The sequence below is a fragment of the Mangifera indica genome, chromosome 17 (assembly GCF_011075055.1).
Source record: "Mangifera indica cultivar Alphonso chromosome 17, CATAS_Mindica_2.1, whole genome shotgun sequence".
In the NCBI taxonomy this organism is placed as follows: Eukaryota; Viridiplantae; Streptophyta; class Magnoliopsida; order Sapindales; family Anacardiaceae; genus Mangifera; species Mangifera indica.
The window spans coordinates 6567484-6587982 of record NC_058153.1 but is presented as its reverse complement, the minus strand read 5'-3'; the positions used below and the strand labels follow the sequence as shown (position 1 = coordinate 6587982).

The 20499-nt window shown below is 31.9% G+C and overlaps 1 protein-coding gene and 1 long non-coding RNA gene across 2 annotated transcripts; one reads left to right on the top strand and one right to left on the bottom strand.

Moving 5' to 3' along the window:
- The first annotated feature begins 1644 nt into the window (after positions 1–1644).
- Positions 1645–3044, top strand: LOC123199908. Its single transcript, XR_006498463.1, has 2 exons — positions 1645–2092; positions 2816–3044. It is a non-coding gene; the product is annotated as an uncharacterized LOC123199908 (long non-coding RNA).
- Positions 3045–14208: 11164 nt separating this feature from the next.
- Positions 14209–16032, bottom strand: LOC123200344 (RING-H2 finger protein ATL43). The gene has a single exon (XM_044615508.1). The coding sequence runs from the start codon at positions 15897–15899 to the stop codon at positions 14661–14663; it is 1239 nt and encodes a 412-aa protein (XP_044471443.1). The 5' UTR covers positions 15900–16032; the 3' UTR covers positions 14209–14660.
- Between the last annotated feature and the right edge of the window lie 4467 nt (positions 16033–20499).

Sequence of the window (20499 nt, the reverse complement as noted above, 5' to 3'; positions counted from 1 at the left end):
ATTGAGATGCCTCTTAGTTGATTAAATGAGTTCTCAGTCGTAGGTAGAGGATGCTTATTCTTAATAGTCACTTTGTTCAACTCTCAATAATGAATACAAGTCCTCAAAAACCTATCTTCCTTCTTCATCAGAAAGACATTTAATGTATGTTTCCTAAAACAAAATGTAAAAGTCATATAATAGCAAGACCTAAAAGTCGAAGAGACAAGAAATTTGCTAGGTTTTTTTCTTCAAATGAGAAAGTAAATTAATAACAAAATAGTCTCAAAGGTCAATCTATAGGAAAAACCCTTTCCAAGTGTCCATATGTCAAAGATCCGATGGATAATTGTGAACTGTCACATAAATTGTAAGGCAAAGTGGAATATCAACAACATCATCATTGCTACATGTATGAGCCTTAACCATACATGTCACCCATTCACATAAGAGAAATAAAGAGTTTCTAAAGTCCTACTTGAACTTTAAAATTGGAGTAGAGTTGTCGTGCAAGAACTTACCCTTTGATTATTGTGCTTCTTGTTGTGCCTAGCTACCAAGTAGCAGTTATTTGGTGATGTGCCTAACATAAAAAACGTGTAGATAACTCAAACTACTTGGACATATGTTTGCCACACAACATGAATGGCTAGTTTCTACCCTGAAGCGACAAGGAGGTTAAATGTCCTATAAGAGAGAAAAGCTTTAAGATATTCACTTGCTATCAAATGTCCACCATCAAATAATGTACTAAAGTGGTTGAAATAGGCAACTTGACATAATCATCACCAAGCCAATTGGGCAGACTATTTGCATTTAATATAATGTAAATGTATTGTTCACATAGTGCATTAATCGCAAAATGATTGAATCGATAATACAATATAAATCACATTAAATGTAAAATGGTGGGGTCACGTCCAACAAACCCTAATGATGATCCTGATTATACACCTATCACCAAGATTAGATGGACATGCAAACTTTGCAAAACATCTGGGCTTCATGTATCCTTTGATTATAAAAATGCCTTCACCACTTGGCTATAAAAACTATGAGGTGAGGGCAAGGGATCTTTAAAATCTTCTTTTTTTGAGCTTTCAAACTAACTGTACATCTTGAAGAACAAACAAAAACTCTTCGTAATTATTTTCCAAGAAAAACATTCTAAAAGAATAATAATATAAAAGTAGACGTAGGATTTTTTTGGACAAATGAATCACTTTAAAAAGGTCGCCCTTTTGTTACTATTCCATTAAATTGCTTTTTTTTGAAATGCCTAGTCATTTTACAATCTAATTTCACCATAATTCTCATAATTTTTCTAGATTATTGCATCATCACCTTCTTGTAAATTCCCGCATCAACAAGTGGGTTGTTATACTAAGTGAAAAATAGTTCTGTAACAATTTAAAAAGTTGAATTTTCATTTGGCACACAAAAATAATATAATGAAGATGGCTTTTAAAATCTCAGAACACAACGGCAGGAGGTGAGATTAAATAGGAAGCTATGTACCAGATTGCTGTTGCTTTTCACTCTTCCCTAGCCTATAAGCTTCTATAAATTGTGTTTCTTCTTTAATGGTGCATGTGGAGTTGAATTGAAAGCATTTAAGAGGTTTGGTGAAGCGTTCTGAGATGTTGATGTATCAAAACCTTTACTGTAAATCCGAGGTACCATAGTTAATGTCTTCAAGACTTCAATCCCTTTAAACGTTCTGATCTTTTTCCTCTTATAACGTCACTATTCTTTTTGCCTTTCTTCACCTCTCTTTGGTCACTTTTCATGTATATAACTCTTCTTCATTATATATATTCCATTGTTGAACTATCTGGGTTGTTATTAGTTAAATTTCTAACAGTTGTGCAATGAGATTACCTATTCTCATATTTGTGGCATCTCTTCTGATTTTTGCAACTTTTGGATCTCATGCAGTGGCTAGAAAAAATTTCTTCACTACTCAGTTTCAGGATGCAACGAAAAGAAGCTTGAAAGACTCACAGAATGCTATTGGCATTTGCTTCTCTAGCTCTGAGAAAAAGAGCGGTGCTTTGGAGGACAAACGAGTTGTTCCTACTGGTCCAAATCCCTTACACAACAAGTAGAAGAGGTAACTTCGATTCATATTTTTTTATCTCCATGGAAGAAAAATCTCTTTCCAATTCATTTTCTTAATTTGCTTCTGTAAATTTAGCCATGTAAAACCGTCTAGCAGCTTCAGAATCAATCCTATATTATATATTACCGTGATGACCGCTAAGTTATCAAGGGTTATATATTTTATTAAAGAACAATGTCATGAATATCGATTTTGAGTAGGCAAACTAGTGTTATTATCAATTGCTTAACTGTTATTTTATTTTAATTTAAAATCACTAATTATTTAATAATATACTTTTAATATAGAAATAGTCAAAATGGGCCGGCATAAGTAATAAGAATTGTAAATGCATGTGTTTCATAAATTATACACGAAAAATAAGAATTTTTTACTCGATTACTGTTTTTATTTTGTTGGGTTCGGAATAGTGGTCTTTCTCATGAATACCATAAAAGTTTCTCATTCTTTGCCATTTTGTGGTAATGCAGAAAAATTTAGAAAATATAATTGTATGAGAAGCTATAAAAGAAAATGTAGGCAAAGTATGAGTGCATATGATGATTAAAAAAGGAAAGGAACTTCTTCCGTTTTGATTTTGTTACCAATGTCGAGTGTACATATTTACTGATATATTGAGGGCATTAAATTTTAATGTCAGAATAAACATTAATGCTATGCCTTTCAACAGAACCAGCCTTTCCTTTTAAGCGTTTTCTTTATGTAACTTGGCAGAAGATGCAAGTGGATGGATCGTTACAGAGGGCAAAGTGATCAGAGATAATATAAAAGGCTGAGCAGCAAGCAGTGTAATTGTGAAAAGACGAAGGGAGCGAGTCAGATTGGTTTTCGTGTAAGCATAACTTGATAGTGCTAGATAATTATTTGCTTATAATTGAGTAATTTTGAGTGCCTTGTAAAATCAGAATTTAAGTTTAATTACATATGATGATTTTACTTCGTCTATGTCCAAGAGCCGACCCCGACCGTCTCAAAAAAGCATGGGTCATGTTGGGTGAGTCCATGGCGGAAACGATGCGAACTATAATTTAAACAAAAATAATTGAAAAATAAAACATATGTAATGTATTATTGCCTGATGGCTCAATAAAAACCTACGAAAAAGCACAACCTAAAAGATTTTTTATTATGATTTGGGCCTTGTCATGTCACGAGCCAACACAACCTACAAGGCTGCCTTTTGGCAGGCCATTGTTCGACATGACCCGTGGGAAATATGGGCTAAGTTGTGTATGGTATGGCATGAGCCACAACAGTGTCTATCTATGGTAGTGATTTGACGTAAAGTTTGTTGGTTTATTACATGGAATCAAACCATGCAGCATAAGTATAAAAATTATAACATGATATTCATCCATGGCAATCAAAATAAGAATATAGACCATAATGCATAATTTAAGATCATCTAATTTTGTGTAGATCTAGTGAGATTATTGCTTTTCAATCTAATGTAGGATGACATTAAGATGATCCATATGAGGCATACGAGCACAAGAGGCTATAGAAAGCACCAGGTGTAAACTAGAAAACCTATGAAAAATGATATAACTATTGAGAGTGTTGAAAGGTGACAAAAGTTTATGTAGTTCACAGTATAGTCTATTTATATACATATTTTGGAATAGTCTTTTTTTGATAATTGGGGACTTTATCCGTATTTGTTGGACATGTAAACCCGAGACATAATAACCAACCCACAACCACTACACCAGGTAAATTAAGGTTTTATAAGTACGACAAAGATTCAAACCCAAATTTCCACCTTAGAAGTTTTAATGCTCTACTAGTTTTACAAACCCTTGGAGTCGCTTTGGAATAGTCATTTCCAAGTTGGTGAAACGCCCATTTTAGTTATAACAGAATTGGGACAACTTTATGCCATATCATATGAATGACCATTTTCAACGCATGAATGATCGTTCATGCGATACTATATCGATAAGCATTAATTTAATAATTACTTGAGATATGCAATAAAATATTTAAAAAGGTCAACTATAGATATAGAATGGTAGTTCCTTTTATTGGAACACCCATTCATGTTGTCCTATGAGTTATCCAACATTCAAATATCATTCATCCAATTTGGATAAATTTAACTCTTAATCATATCACTATGACCTTTTCATATTTTGGGTTACTATCCCACTTAGGTCTAACACTCTCATAGAGCTAGAAACTGTCCTCTCAAATTTTAGACGCGAATAACTCTATTTAACCCAAGGCCTATATGTTACGATAAATCCCTTTTGTTTGACCTTAAATCAAAGTATCATATGTACCATTATTCATGAAAGGATGTGTTTTATAAACATTAGGATTACAATCTATATATAATTCTTTAGGCGGGTTAACTATGTGAAATTGTCTAATCATGATACACTAATGTGATGCACCAAGTTATCAACAAATAATTTTGACATGTGAGATTTATAACTACTTTTAGATATAGTCGTTCGACATTGTGATAGTCTTAACCAAACTATATGTGCCCTAGGTCAGAGTAATATCTTGGCTACATAAAATTCTAAAATAGCTACCATATATTCACAAATGATTCTCATGATCAATGACATGCATTGATTCCTTCATTATGTAACTATCATCCTAAGGACATTCATCCAATTACATGAATAATTGCCATTTTACAAATTAATATTAATACATCAATAAGATGATTACCTTTAGAGCACTTACTATAATAATCTTCCACTTACACTATTGCCAATAAGTCAACAACCTAATACCAAATGATGTTACGTGTTTATCATGTTTCTATTGTGATAGAGGCCATGTTAGCAGAAGACTATGTTATCATTTGTGTCAACTCTGCAAATATGTACATTGTCATGTTGAACCATTTCTCTAATAAGGTAGAATAGCTTAAGTATATGTTTGGAATATTAGTAAGACCATGACTCCATTGTCTAAGCTATTGCATAATTATTGTTGTAATATAGCTCTATAGGGTAAATGTAACACCCTCAGGTATGTTTTAAAGACACTATTGTCCTTTTCATAGGCTTGTATAATTTGAATTTGGGCCAAATTTAGGACTAGATACTCAATTTGGCCTAACTTATGGTTGTGCCTATATAAGGGTCATGTTTGTAGGTTGTCAATGGTATGCCTTTACCTCATGAGAGGTATGGTCATATGTGAGTTGATTTTAGGACTCCTATATAAGGCAAGAGTCTTAATGAATTGTAATTCTTGTTGCTTAGAATTATATATGTGTGTGTGTGTGTGTGTGTGTGTGTGTGTATACACCATTGGCACATTATGCTAAAGACCACATAGAAGTAGCAAATTTTATCAATCATTTATACATACTATTTTTCATGCTAATTACACATTGAATACCCTGTTTTACATTACTTCACCATAATAAATGTCCAAATCAAATTCAAGAATCCATAACTACACAAAACAATGTGCAATATTTACCAAATTCTTAGTAAAACTAAATGATTGTCCTGCTTATCTCTCCTCTGTAGATTAGTAGGTCTTTAAACTTTAAAATATGAAAATTGATCCTTCGATCGATGTAATTTTTACCCTTAGTCTCATCAGAATTTTCTCTAAAAATTTTTATATAGGATGCGTAAACTATCTTTTTTAAAATAAACCCCTTTATATAGATTTTCATATTCAACCGCCATAAACAGGCATTTGACCCTTATGCACAAGCATTCGTAACAATCGTTCCACTTAAGTTGTCTTTCCCTTTCTTCCAGAACCATATTTTTTAAAAACTTTTGCTTATGAACAAGCGTCCTTCTTACTTGAATGACCATTCATGTCATTGAATTTACTTTTTCCCTCTTTGAGCTATTGTTCATCCCTTATGAAAGTCTCAAAGTATTTAATGGGAGTTCATCCTTCATGAATAATTGTTCATCACTACTTGAGTGAATCTTTAACAAAATTAAATAATGAAAATCCTCAAAACACACATTGTGGTCTTTTTCTACACAAACGTGTAGTCTAAAGCATCACACACGGGCATTTGTCCTATACCATAGAAGCGTGTGTGTTTTCCCTAATTTCCAACACTCATCCTTTCCTTGCACACAAGGACTTATATTTTTATGCATATCAACAAGGATCCCAAATTTCATAGCAAAATCAAACATATCAAACTAGATACAATTTTGTAAGAGACATTATTTCTAAGAGAGAAATGAGCAGACAATATATTTCTATGCATCATATGGTTATTGATTCTTTAACCAAACTTATTCCGAGAGATGTATATCTTACACATGTTAAATATCTTGGATTACATAGATTATGATAGATAAGTTGTTGAGCTTATATGTTGTACTTTTGACGTAACATCGAAAACCATGAATTCATGTTCATTTTGTTTTGAACTTGCATCCTGAAATTCTTAGTGTTTCACTGTATACACATTGTTTTATTTGGAAACTCAACAAAATTATAATGTCACACAAGTTATAAATTTGCTTACTTATACAAGCAATCACCATAGTGCTGAAAGAGTGAGCAAAAATAAGACATATTTCCTGTTAAAAGAATTATTAAAGTTGAAGGGTCACCTTAATGATTAGTTAAGATAAGTTCATGAATAGATATATTTGACAATGACTGTTTAGATTCCTTACATCCAAATAACTTATGAATGCGAGATTTGAGTTTTTGATAAATGTCTAAAATTTTGAAAATGTTTAAGAACTCGAGTTAAGTGTTGGGTGTAGCAATTGAATTCAAATTTGTGCAATGTTGATATATGACTAGAGAAGGTACATTGTAGTACATGTTTCACACCATGGGTGCATAAGTTGACCAATAAAAGTAGTGACTGAATGAATCCTTACTTCTTCATTATGTGAGACTTTATAAGTTTTGCCTCATATTGATATTATAATACCCTCATGTACATTCTAAAGGCACTTATGTCTTTTGGTCCTACTTTGATACATTTCCAATCTTAAATATATATGTTCAAATGTGTGTGTATGTGCATATAGATATATATATATATATATATATATATATATATATATATATATATATATATATATATATATATATATATATATATATCTATATGTATGTATGTATGTATGTATGTATGTATGTATGTATGTATGTATGTATGTATATTAATTGTCATTTGTCTTTTTCGTAGTCTTTCTCTTCTTCTTTTTTTGTTATATATATATAGAAAAGATAAGTCAAAACCAAATATGTATGTATATATATAAAAGGATAAAAGACAAAATTTATGCATTATTCATCTTCTTTTCCCCTCCCTTCTATAAACTCAACCTTCTTTATGCTTTTGCTTTGTTTTTGAAAGAAAAAAAAAGGATGATTTAAAAGGGTTTTGGAAGACAAGTAAGGAAAGAAAAGGAGAGAAAGTACTTTAGAGGCCTCGGTAACCAAAAGATCTCCTTCTTTTCTCTTTACCTATGTTTATATATATTGGAGTATGTTATAAGAATATGTTAGTGTGTTTTGGTATTGACTTAAAGTGGTTCTTGATGAGAAAATAAGTAAGGCAAAGAAGAGAGAGCAAGCTTGGCAAGTGTTGGCTTGAAGTAAGGAAAGTGGAATCATTTTTGGTCTCCCCTAAGTTTGCTAAATAAACTCTACGTTTCATGTTTTATGTCTTTAGTTCTTTGCTTTATGTTATAAATGATGATTTTGAGGTTGAGAAATGTAATTTTACCATTTGGGGTATCTATGTATGTGATTTTGTTCATGGCAGAGAGTTGAGAAATATCTATAGTTTTGCCACTAATTTCATCCCATATTTTGACTACTTTATCTGATGAATCATGAGTGTTGTTATAACTCGTTGGAAAGCTCTTTGAATCCTCTTTTCAGTGTTATATAGTTTGTATGATTTGGAGACCATTTAAACTGTTAAATTACTTGAACAAAAAGACTGCTCTATCAAATAAATAGTAATTACAATTTTTAGAAAGAAAGAGAGAAAGAAAGCTCATTTTGACTACCTTATCTGATGAATCATGAGTGTTGTCAAAGCTCATTGGAAAGCTTTTTAAATCTTTTTTTCAATAATATATAGTTTGTATGATTTGGAGGCCGTTTGGACCATTAAATTTCTTGAACAAAAAGACTGTCCTATCAAATAAACAGTGATTATAGTTTCTGAAAAGAAAGAAAGGGAAATGAGAAAGAAAAAGAAGAAAAGAAAGAAAGGAAAGGAAAGGAAAGAAAGAAGGGGAAAAGAAAAAAAAAGAAAAGAGAAACAACAAAGAAAGAAAATTTAGGGCTTAGGATTCATGGATAGTCTCTAGAGTATGGTATGGTATGGTGGGTTATGAATACTTAATAATATCCTACGTGTCTAAAGAGAAAGAAAAAGCCTAGGCACAAGTTTCAGTTTTAAATGAAAGCAAAACTAGTAAGAGATAATGCATGCATTCTATGAACTATGAGGGGACACTTTACACTACACCGTTTATAGTATAACACGTCCGTAGTAGGACATAGACTTGTAGTAGGGTCTGCTCATAGTAGAGCATAGTTCAGATTTTGAGATGGTGTAGTAAAAAAAAGAAAGAGAGCTCGAGCTTAGAAAAGTATTGTAGTCAGCTTCCAGAAAGTATCAGATGGATACCAGATAGGACAAAGTGTGACTAAAATAGTAAAAGATGAGTCAAATTATTCCCTCAATTCATTGAGAGGGTTATTACGTGAGATTAAGTCCCATGAGTGATTAAAAACAATAAGGGAGATAGTTTACTTATTTCTTTCCCTTTTACTGAATGTTCTTATCCATCACTTCCTTTACTTTCATGATTGCAGGTACAGATAATCAAGGTAGTTGCGAGGTAGGGTCGGGTCAACGAAGATAGATCCGACCTGGAGCAAGTTTTCTTTGGTTTATATTATATGTGTATGATATTGTTGACTTTTAACCTTATTCAGATATAGTTATAATTGTATCTAGGGGTATGTACATGATTACTCTATGATCTCTGATATTTTCAACTGAGTTTTCATATGTGATATATACATCTTTTGTTCACTTCCGGATTTTTAGTTTTCACAGAACAATTTTTGAAATCATTTAGTGATGAGTTCATTTTAATTTTTTTTTTTTAAATAGACACTCCACATATTAATTAGTAACATTTTTCCTTCGAAGAACAGTATTTCTGGAGAGGGATGTTACAGGTACTCTTAGATTTTTTACTGCTATTTAATATTTATTCTTAATGTTTGCTATTTTAACTCCTAAGTGTAAATTGCTCGCAAGGTTACACGAAACATTTGCAAGTATGAAATATATTGTTATACAAGATTTTTGTAATTTAAGTATTTGATTTGGATCTTTTGTTATGTGTGAGTAGGAAATATTGGATTTGGGTCCACCCATGATGGGTCGACCCAACCTAATACACATAAACTGCCTTGGTGGCAATTAGTGGCGATTAGGCAGTTGGCTTGAAAGTTGGGCACATATAAAATGTTCCAAACTACTACTTTCAGAATAATGTTGTAAAATAGCATAACATAATTTTTTTTCTTCTTCCTCCCAATACACTATGCAAACAGAAAGGCAGTAAAAAACAAATACTCTAATTTACATAAAATCCAGAAACGAAGCACACATAGCAAATCGTGTTGTGGACGATAATTAAAACATTGCGGATCATCCAACGAAGAATCAAAACAGACAAATTCTTCAAATCCAGGTATGTTATTTACTATACTTTGAATTACAGAATTGACATGTTTTTCTAACATTGTTCAACACGTATAAAACCTTCATTCTACATCTATCAGGACCATTCCTATCCTTAAAATGGTTGTTACAACACATCTGGTATATTAAATCTTGGTTGTTTTCATCCGATTTACTTACTTCAAAATATTGAACCTATTCCTAACATTTCTAGCAGCCCCATGTACCACAACATCACAATAAAACACCACAGATATTACTGAGTGTTCTTATCCATTACTTCCTTTCCTTTCATGATTGTAGGTACAAATGATCGGGGTAGCTGTGAGGCAGGGCTGGGTTAGAAAGGATAAATCTAGGCAGGATCAAGTTTTCTTTGGTTTATATTATATGTGTATGATATTGTTGACTTTTAGCCTTATTCATATATAATTATAACTGTATTTAAGGGTATGTACATGATTACTTCATGATCTCTGATGTTTTCAGCTAAGTTTTTATATGTGATATATACATCTTTTGTTCGCTTTCGGATTTTTAGTTTTCACAGAACAATTTTTGAATGTTTTTAGTGACGAGTTCATTTTAATTTTTTTTTTTAAATAGACACTCCAAATATTAATTAGTAACATTTTTTCTTCAGAGGGCAATATTTCTGAAGATGGATGTTACAAGTACTCTTAGATTTTTTTATTGCTATTCAATATTTATTCTTAGTGTTTGCTATTTTAACTCCTAAGTGTAGGTTACTCGCAACGTTACACGAAACATTTACAAGTATGAAATATATTGTTATACAAGATTTTTGTAATTTAAGTATTTGATTTGGATATTTTGTCATGTGTGAGTAGGAAATATTGGATTTAGGTTCACCCATGATAGGTCGACCCAACCTAATACACATAAACTGCCTTGGTGGCAATTAGTGGTGATTAGGCAGTTGGCTTAACAGTTGGGCACATATAAAATGTTCCAAACTACTACTTTCAGAATAATGTTGTAAAATAGAATAACATAATTTTTTTTCTTCTTCCTCCCAATACACTATGCAAACAGAAAGGTAGTAAAAAACAAATACTCTAATTTACATAAAATCCAGAAACGAAGCACACATAGTAAATCGTGTTGTGGACGATAATTAAAACATTGCGGATCATCCAACGAAGAATCAAAACAGACAAATTCTTCACTGTACTTTGAATTACAGAGTTGACATGTTTTTCTAACATTGTTCAACACGTATAAAACCTTCATTCTACATCAATCAGGACCATTTCTATCCTTAAAATGGTTGTTACAACACATCTGGTATATTAAATCTTGGTTGTTTTCATCCAGTTTACTTCAAAATATCGAATCTATTCCTAACATTTCTAGTAGCCCCATGTACCACAACATCACAACAAAACACCACAGATATTACAGATCAAAGGAACATAAATGCATAAATCACTCATCATCAAGAGACAATGTGATAACTCATTTCTTCTCATTGTCTCACCGAAACCAACAATAAAAATGAATCTATTTCTCTTCTCTATTCCAAATCCAACAAAACAAAAGGTTTTAAGACTATCAAATCTACTCTTAATATGAGTATAATCCAATCCAGCATAATACATTTATCAACAATTTATATACTTTTAAATTCTAGTCCACATTAATCATATGATTATAAAGGGAAACTCTAACTCATATTGTGTATTAGATAATCCAATTCTTAGATCATCTTTCAATACACAAAAAAAAAAAAAAAAAAAGGAATAAGCCCAGTAAGGAGAATTTGTTATCATTCCCATTCTTCACGGAAAGCTACCTCAGAACACCAAAAATCACCTCTGCAGATTGAAATCCTCCTATACTCAATATATTGAAATTAAGGGATGCATTTATCTAAATGAAATCTTGCATATGCGTTTCTACTTTTACCATTTTTTTTTTCAACTGCAGAATGGGTGTTCACCCTAGTGAATGGTTGTTCACTTTTTTCAAAATTATCCTACAAGTGGAATATTATCCATTTAATCCACGTAACAAAATATAAAAGAGCGTACACTTTTCATGCACGATAGTTCAGAAGCTTAAAATTTCAAACTTAGTACTTAATAAATTTCTTATCTTGAAAAACATTCAAAAGTAATTTCAAATAATTTAAAAAATACATAATTAGTTTTGTTCATATCTATGGGTGTTATATGTGTATGAAATTTTGAGTTTTTCACAAGATATACTTCAATAATAGTAATTAAAATCTAAAGGATTTGTAAGTCTGCTACGGTATTTATTAAAGTATATGGAAAGAAGCAAAAGAATAAAGGGGTCACATGATTTTTAACATTATTCGATGTGATAATCAGAATGTTTACATCTACAGTATTTGAATTAAGCTGATTAGAGAGTATTACAAGCTATTGAAGTATCAATACAATTGTAATTGAACATTTTTTATGTCTGCCCCATTATAGCCTGGGGGTTATATTTAAGCCATCGGTAGACTATTAGGACAATTTCTTTAATAATTGAGAACACCTTGTTAGTCCTGGCCACGGGCCGGTTTGGCCCATGAACCGGACCGAAACCGGCCCGATCAAAACCGGAGTCGAAACCGTCAAAACTGAAACCGGTATGAACCGGAATCAAAACCGGATTTTAACGGTTTGATTCCGATTTTAATATTTGTGAACCGTGGAACCATCGGCTCATAGTCAGTCAAAAAATTCATAAACCGGTTTTTTTATTTCTTAAATTTAAAAATATTTACATGAACCGGCAAGATTTGCTTTAAAAACATTTGCAGTGACCGGGTCCCCTGCAAATGTTTAAAAATGGCTGCTGTTTGGCTGTTTTCCCTGCAAATGTTTAAAAATGGCTACTGTTTGGCTTTTTTTTTTTCAATTCTTTAATATCAAATTTTACTTATAAATATTATTCAATCTTTCAACTCTCTTATTTCTCATTCTCTTTATTCTTAATACTCTTTTAATCCTTCAATCAAATTATCTCAAATTTAATTAAATTATCTTTTTATTTTTATCAATTCTAATTTTAATTTCTATAATTTAATTATTTTTTTATTATATAATTTCATAATTAATTATTCCTCTTGAGATTTAGAAGAATAAAAAACTACATAGTTCTATTTATTATTTTTTTATAATGAATAAAATAAATTATATAATTAATTATGAAAGATAATAGAAAAAAATAGATGATAAATAAAATTAATTATAAAAAATAATAAATAGAACTACATAGATTTTGATTATTCAAAATCTCAAGAGGATATGTAAAAAGTTTAATTGAAAAATTAAATCTAAGTTTTTTTTTTAATTTGTTATTTTTAATTATTATAATTATTAATTAAAATAAATAAATCGGGGTCATGAATCAAAACTAACAGTTTAATGTCAGTTTTGAACCAGGGTTATGAACTGGAACCATCAGTTTCGAACCGAAATTGTCGGTTCCAAACCGATTATGAACTGTCCTATAATGGTTTCGGTTCAGGGTTCTTATTTTTTTGAACTGTGAACCGGCGGTTCTGAACCTAAACCGACGGTTCATGAACCGTGGCCAAGTCTACACCTTGTTAATACCGAGTTACTATTGCAATCAAGATGTGAATAGTCTTTGTATCTCAGTTTAGAGCTTCTAGAAAGTGGGTTTTTTTTTTTTCTTTAGTAAGCAGAATCCCATCTGAGTCGGATACCCACTTTTTTGAGATCGAACTAATCACAGTAAATAAGATAAATCTTAAATTTAATAACTGACTACACAACTATTAAATCAAAAAAATTAAGAGTTTGATTTTGATATATTATCAAATAAGACATAAACTCATACTCTTTTTTATATGAAACATTTTTTTTATTACTCAAATACCTTTAGAGGGTTTCTAGAAAGTAGGTCGTTCCTCTCATTTTGGAAAGTTAATTTGAGATAAACTTTTGAACGTATAAGTATACCTAATGTTTTTAAAATCGGATTAGATATCAATCCGGTGGAAAGTACACTTTGATCAAACCAGTAATTAGATTGATTGACAGGAAATCAAATTGGTTAATTAGTAGTTAAACCTGTGAATTGTTTAAAAATAATATTTTAAAAATTTTTGTATAATTTATAATAAACTTTATTTGATGATATATATAGTTAAATGTAATAAATAAAGTTTTGGATTTAAATTTATATAATAAATTTTTGAAAAAAAAATTAATTTTTTATATTAACCGGATTAATCCTGATTTGATACCCTTTCAACTGAACATTTTGAAATATTTAATTAATTCAATTTAATTATAAAAACATTTTTAAAATAAACCAAAATCAATTTAATTAATAATTGATAGTTTAACTAATTAAATCAATTAATCTAATCCGGGATTTTAAACCATGAGTTTAACAATAAGAAGCCTCATCATCAACCACCATTGAATTCTAGTGTATTGATCCATCCAAAGATCGGACTACCGTAGATGCCAACATACAATTAACAAATTAGATTAGACAACTAAATAGACTAATACAAAATTCGGATGTTTGTTTCCTAATATCCTTTTCCGAATTCGCTATTCCGAATATTATTTTATTCAAAATTTCCTTCGAGCAGCTCCAAATCCCTGAAGAGAAGTTACAACTGAGGAGTTAAAATATAGATTTAAAAATTAAAAAAAAAAAGGGAAAAATATACGCCACCCCTCTTCGAGACATGTGCTTCCTTGATACCAGTGGCTGTCCGGAATATCATTCCTCCCGTTGCAGCTGTCCCTCTCTTCTCTGCCTCCATCTTCTAAAATAATAATTCCCTTTTTCTTCTTTTAAAGAATTTTGAAATAAAATAAAATGTTTTGGTTTTGTCTTGTCGTTTTGTAACTACACAATGGTGATGCTATTACTGTGATCCGACCGTACAGCTGTTTGTGTCAGCGACCGAGAAGAAATCCAAGCCAACCATCTCGAGACAAGTCCCGCCTGTGCTTGTCGCTGTCTATTACTCCTGATAACGCCATAACTCCCACCGTTGGAAAACCTGCTTAACCCCGTGATTTCAGACACGCTTCTTGCATTTATTACACTGTTGCCACTCCGAACTCCACCATCAATGCGCACATGCTCCTGCAGCCTACGTATCGCAGGCCTTGTTGATCTCAAAGATAATCTACGGCTGTCGCTTATTATCTTTTCTGACCGTAGATATAATAGATCTGACGGCTGTACGTCACTCCACCTTTGGTGGAACCCACCACCACCACCTGAGACAATGCTGATCCGGTGCTCAAATCTCCGCTCAAAGCTTTTCCTATCCGCCATCAAACCGTCGCCTAACAACAAACCGTCTTTTCTTCGATGGTCAAAGCATCCAACGGCTACAGCGCTATCAAGAGACTTTCTAAGAGCCGCCGTCATGTCGTTAAATTGATGACCTGGTAAACCAATTTGGCGTTCGCCGGCTGATGAGTGTCTACCGGAAACTCGTTTGAACTCAGGCTCTGACTCACTTCTGTTTCTTGTATTTTCTTGTGGTAGTGGTAGAGTTTGGTTTTCTTCTATGAGAAGAATATCTTCTGGGTCAACTCGGTATCGGCACAGAGGGCAGGTTGAGTGTGAGTCGAGCCAGGTATCGACACATTCAACATGAAAAGCATGCTTACATTTGGGAAGGAGTTTTAGAACCTCAGTGAGTTCAAATCTCGTTAAACAGACAGCGCATTCTAGACCATCTTTTTGACCTCTGAGGGAGGCGAATCTGAATATAGGCAGCGACTCAATCACGGTCCGGTCTATTCCAGAGTTTCTTCCGGCAGTTAATGACGGCAGGACGGGGCCAGTGTGGTTACTATAAGCGACACCATTTCCGCCCTTGCAGTGTTTAGCGTAAAGAAGTAAGAGAAAGGTAATAGAGAACACGGTCGTTAAAACGCCAACTATCACAGCAACACTCGGTCTAAAAGGTGAGAAATTCGCTCTTTGATTTTGTTGATCAAAAATGAATGGAGGTGAAGAGAATGAATCATTATTTGAAGGTGGGGTTGTTCTCGAATCACAATCAGCAAGAATGAAGAAGAAAAAGAAGAGAGAGAAGAAGGGGAATTTTTTAAAAACAAGACCCATAATTTAGTGCAAATTTTAGAATTAGGGCCAAAAAATAGTGTGCGAAGAGATTCTACAAGGGGGATTTAGAGAAAACAATCAAACAAGATAAGACAAAGGGAACTAACTGATAAGTATATATTATTAGATTATTATGGATGATATAATTTTATTAACAAAACCTTTAAGGAAAAAGGGAAATGAAATCACAGGATGGAAAAGAGAGACAGAGAAAGAGAATCACGTACAAAGAGACAAAAAGAGTGGTGACTATGGCCCTATGGGTGTCTAAGTTAACGACCCATCGCAGTTGGAGTGACTAATAAAGCCAGCCCAAACACGTGATGCATGTTTCTGTCTGCTTTCACAGGACCAGAAGATGGGTTCGCTTTGGAGAAACTGTGTTGCTATGTCTTTTTTTGGGTAAGTATTTGTGTTGCTATTTCAGTTCAATCTTCATGTTGCTTTTCAAACTCAATTATTTACTACTTTGTTGCCTCTATTAGCCACTGATTTCGACATTGATGGTATAATTAAATGAATTAAAAAAAAAAGAAAAAACAACAAATTTTTTACAACAAATGTTGAAGTTTTTGTTAAAAAAAATAATAATAATGTTGAAGTGTTTTATAACAGGACATAAAGTCAGATTTCTGATAGATTTTAAACACTCTGAAGGTGGTACAAATATTAAAAAGAACAAAACAAAACGAACTACTATTCCTCACCCATGTTTTGTCTTAATGAACTTTTCATATTTTACCTAGGAAAATTAAATTAAATAAAAATTATTCAGGTATTTAAACAAAATTAACTAATTTTTTGGGTGTTAAACGAATATTCTCATGCATTATACTGCGATGAAAATGCCTATATATAAAAAAAACCTTTAACTTCATTCCCAATATTTGAAATCTCATATGTTCGCCTCTCATACCCATTGAAACCGCAGGTACTCAAAAACAGAGAGAAGTCTGGCAATTTCACATGATTTTTGGCGATAAAAATGGGGAAAAAAAGTTAACACATTGTTCCTTATTATGTTATTAACTCGTTATATTGATATTGAATCATTTTGTAATAATACCGGTCGAATTTTTGTGTGAAATAGTTTGAATCTTTTCGATTTTCATGAAAATTATCGATGGTGTAGAATCAATTAGTGGTGAAATTAAGTTTGGAATGAGAAATTTAAGATGATTTTGCTCACCACGTATGATTTGCAGTCACCATGTGAACCATAAGTGGTGACAAGTGTTAAAGATGGACAATTTTTTGATATTTTCCCACTATGTGTGATCCACATTGTAGGGGTTTTGATCACCACATTGTAGGGGTTAAAGATGGAGACTGTATGCACCGAAAATTTGTGAATATAAGTATTCATACCCTGAGCACAAAATAGTAAAATCCCTAACAGTTGAGTCTGTTATTATTAAGCCCCTGACAGTTAAGTCCTTAACTGTCAAGCCTGTATCACACAAGGCTATTAGAGTCTGTCATGACTATTTATGTAATAATCATACTAAGATGTACATATTTTATCATTAATAAAAATATTTATTCATTTTTTAGTTATAAGTATTTACATATATATGTTTAATGAATGCCTTGGATTGGTGGAAACATGACAAGAGAATCAACACGCATTTTGATTGTGAGAACCCTATGTGCATGTATGGTAATCAATTTAAAAATGTTTGTAACTTCAATATTATTCTGACCATAGACACTATAATACAATAAAGTTATCATATTATTGAACGACTCTACTAAAAGGTAGAGACAAATCTCAAATATCGAGATTATTGGTATCAAGTTGGTACAACATATGCGTGCATGTTGACTGCATGTCCACAAACAAATCTTTTAAAAGGATTTTACATAAATGGTAACCCTAGTCTTTGTGGAATAGATCCTTTAAATATTGGTATATGTGATCCTTAAATTTGAGGTCACTAGAACATTCTATAAACCAATAAACCTAGTTTGACACTAGCTTAACGTAGTCTTTTTCAGAAGGTTATCAATACAATAGTGATTGGCTATGTCAAGAAGTATAGCAAGGCTATGGTGAATTGATAAAGATTTATCACTCTCAAGTATAAGAAAAAGCTATCTCTTGATGTTGTTTGACTGATGACTATAACCAATAAAATATGTTGCCATAGTGTTGATTAGGATCGATGTTCAAATCCAAGTAAATTTGATCATGGTCTCGAAAGTCAAGTCAATAAATAAAGATAACTAAGTATACACTACTTTTATGTCTCAACCTTGATGAGATATCAGTATGTGAAATTGGATTGCATGGTAACTATACCATTACAAGGTTACATCAATTAATATTCATTCTTGGTATATTGGGTGGTCGTGATGTTTTACAAGAGGCCATTCATGATCTGTGAATAAATGAGTAGATTAATTGTAGAATAATCACAAATTTTATTCATTGTTACTATATTAGGAAACTTATGGGTTAACCACATAGGGGGTGACATGCTACGACTTGATATATTGGGATGTAAAACACAAAGAGTGAATCAACTTGGTTTGATGATTTTAGATCTTTGAAATTATGTTTAAAAATATTTAGAAATAAATATTTAAAACATAATTATAAGCCTAATTAATATTAATTAAGGGATAGGACCAATTGTGCAAATACCCAATGACTTGTGGTGAAGTATATAAATTAACTACTAGGATTACGATAAAAAATCATAAAATAAAACTAGCCAGCTTTCAACCTTTTTCATTCAAGGTTTTAAGAAACTGTCACTATGTATTAGTCTTGCTCTCTATAGAAGAAGAAATTTTTCTATTCAATTTCTTCTCTTGATCTCTCCAATACACTCAATTCTTTATATCACAAGTTAGTACATGTGTGTCCCCTAATCTTTGTAAAGCCCTAGTATGGATGAGTAGCTCGTTGGAATAATAAAAAAAGTGTTTTAATCTAGAATGAATTTGAGTAGGGAAGAGAGATGTTTTCTTTTTAATTTATTCTCTTGTTTTCCTCAATATACACAATTTCATACATAACATGCTAGCGCTTGTCTGTCTCCTAGTCATCATAGAGCCCCTATATACATGAATAATAACAGAGGAATTTTTCTAATCTAAAATAAATTTGGGTCATATTCAAAGAGAATGAACTATCAAATGTAAGGATGAAAGTCTCTAACCCTTCCATTTACATGTGTAATAGTCCCTTGATCCTAGGGAATAGGTTTTCCAAATAAAGTTTTGTAATACCTGTAATTAAACCCTAGGGGTATTAATGTCTTTTCCTAAATTTTAATTTTGAACCAGGTCAAAATTTAATATATTATTTTTATTGGGTCAAAATTAGATATGGAAGTTTTGTCTGGCCCTAAGGGTTGGTCTATATAAATAAATATTAAAAGATAGATTTTAATTAGTTAAAATATATGAGAGACTTCATTAGTTAGGAGTCCTAAGTGCCCTAGGGTTAGTGACCTATATAAGCTACTTTTCGCTTAAACTTTAGGGTTCTTTGGTTTGGGCACCTTAATTGAGAAATTTAAAAAAAAAAAATTGAGAGAAAATAAAGGCAGATTTGGTACTCAAGAGAAGCAAGAAATGGAAGCCAAATAAAGAAGAAAAAAGGAGAAAAAAATGTATTGCCCAAATATTTAGTGCGCATGCCCTAATTTTTGGATTGCTAGTATAAGACATTTTTTTTTTATTTTGAATAGTGGAGATCATGTTTTGTGTCTCCAGCAACCCATTATCGATGTTGGAACATGGCTAAAAATTCAAGTAAGTAAGGTAGGCTTCCCCTTTTCAAGTTATTGCATCTTGGTTGGATTTTCTTGATTGTTTGATATAATCTCCTTGTTACTTTGTTATCCTTGAATTTTGTATGAGTTCTTGAATGGTTTTTGGAATGTTTTGATGATTTTTATGGCTAGAATCCTGATAAGGTTACATTCTTGAACCTAGAATGTGTTGATGCAATATGGTTTGTTTAGATTGAGTTTGGTAGATATGAAGGATTACTATGCTATAAGTTGTAATTTGTAGTTTTCAGTCCAACAACCAGCCAAGAAATAGATTCTTGGAAAATCTTATGTCATTTTACCAAGGTTTACAGACATATGATGTAAATTAGAGTGACTTACATGAAAAGATTCGTTAGTGCATGTCGTGAGGTCTTTTTGGGAGAAATTTTCATGATGAAACCAAGGGAATGATTTAATATGAATACAAAAGATTCTTAAAGGGCTAGATACCCAAGGGAAATATTTAATATAAACACAAAAGATACCTGATGGCAAGATTCAATATGAATAGGAAAGATTCCAAGGGTTAGATACTAAAGGAAAAAATGGATATAAATACAAAGAAAGATACTCAAGAGAGAGAATAAATATGAACACAAAGAGAGAAAATCTTAGATAGAGAATATATTAGACTAGGGATAAGTCCAAAAATATTTCGATAATTTGGGTATCGATAGGTTCCAGATATCCTGCTAAGATTTGAGATTGTTTGAAACCTATAGGACATCGAGATTGAGATTATTAGGTTGGTAGAGGAGTCCCCGTGATCTAGGCATACCTATAGATAGGTTAAAGTCTATTGATTTGTGTCC

What these genes read in the sequence shown, in the direction of transcription:
- LOC123200344 (XM_044615508.1), bottom strand. Translation starts at nt 15,899, where the DNA reads ATGGGTCTTGTTTTTAAAAAATTCCCCTTCTTCTCTCTCTTCTTTTTC.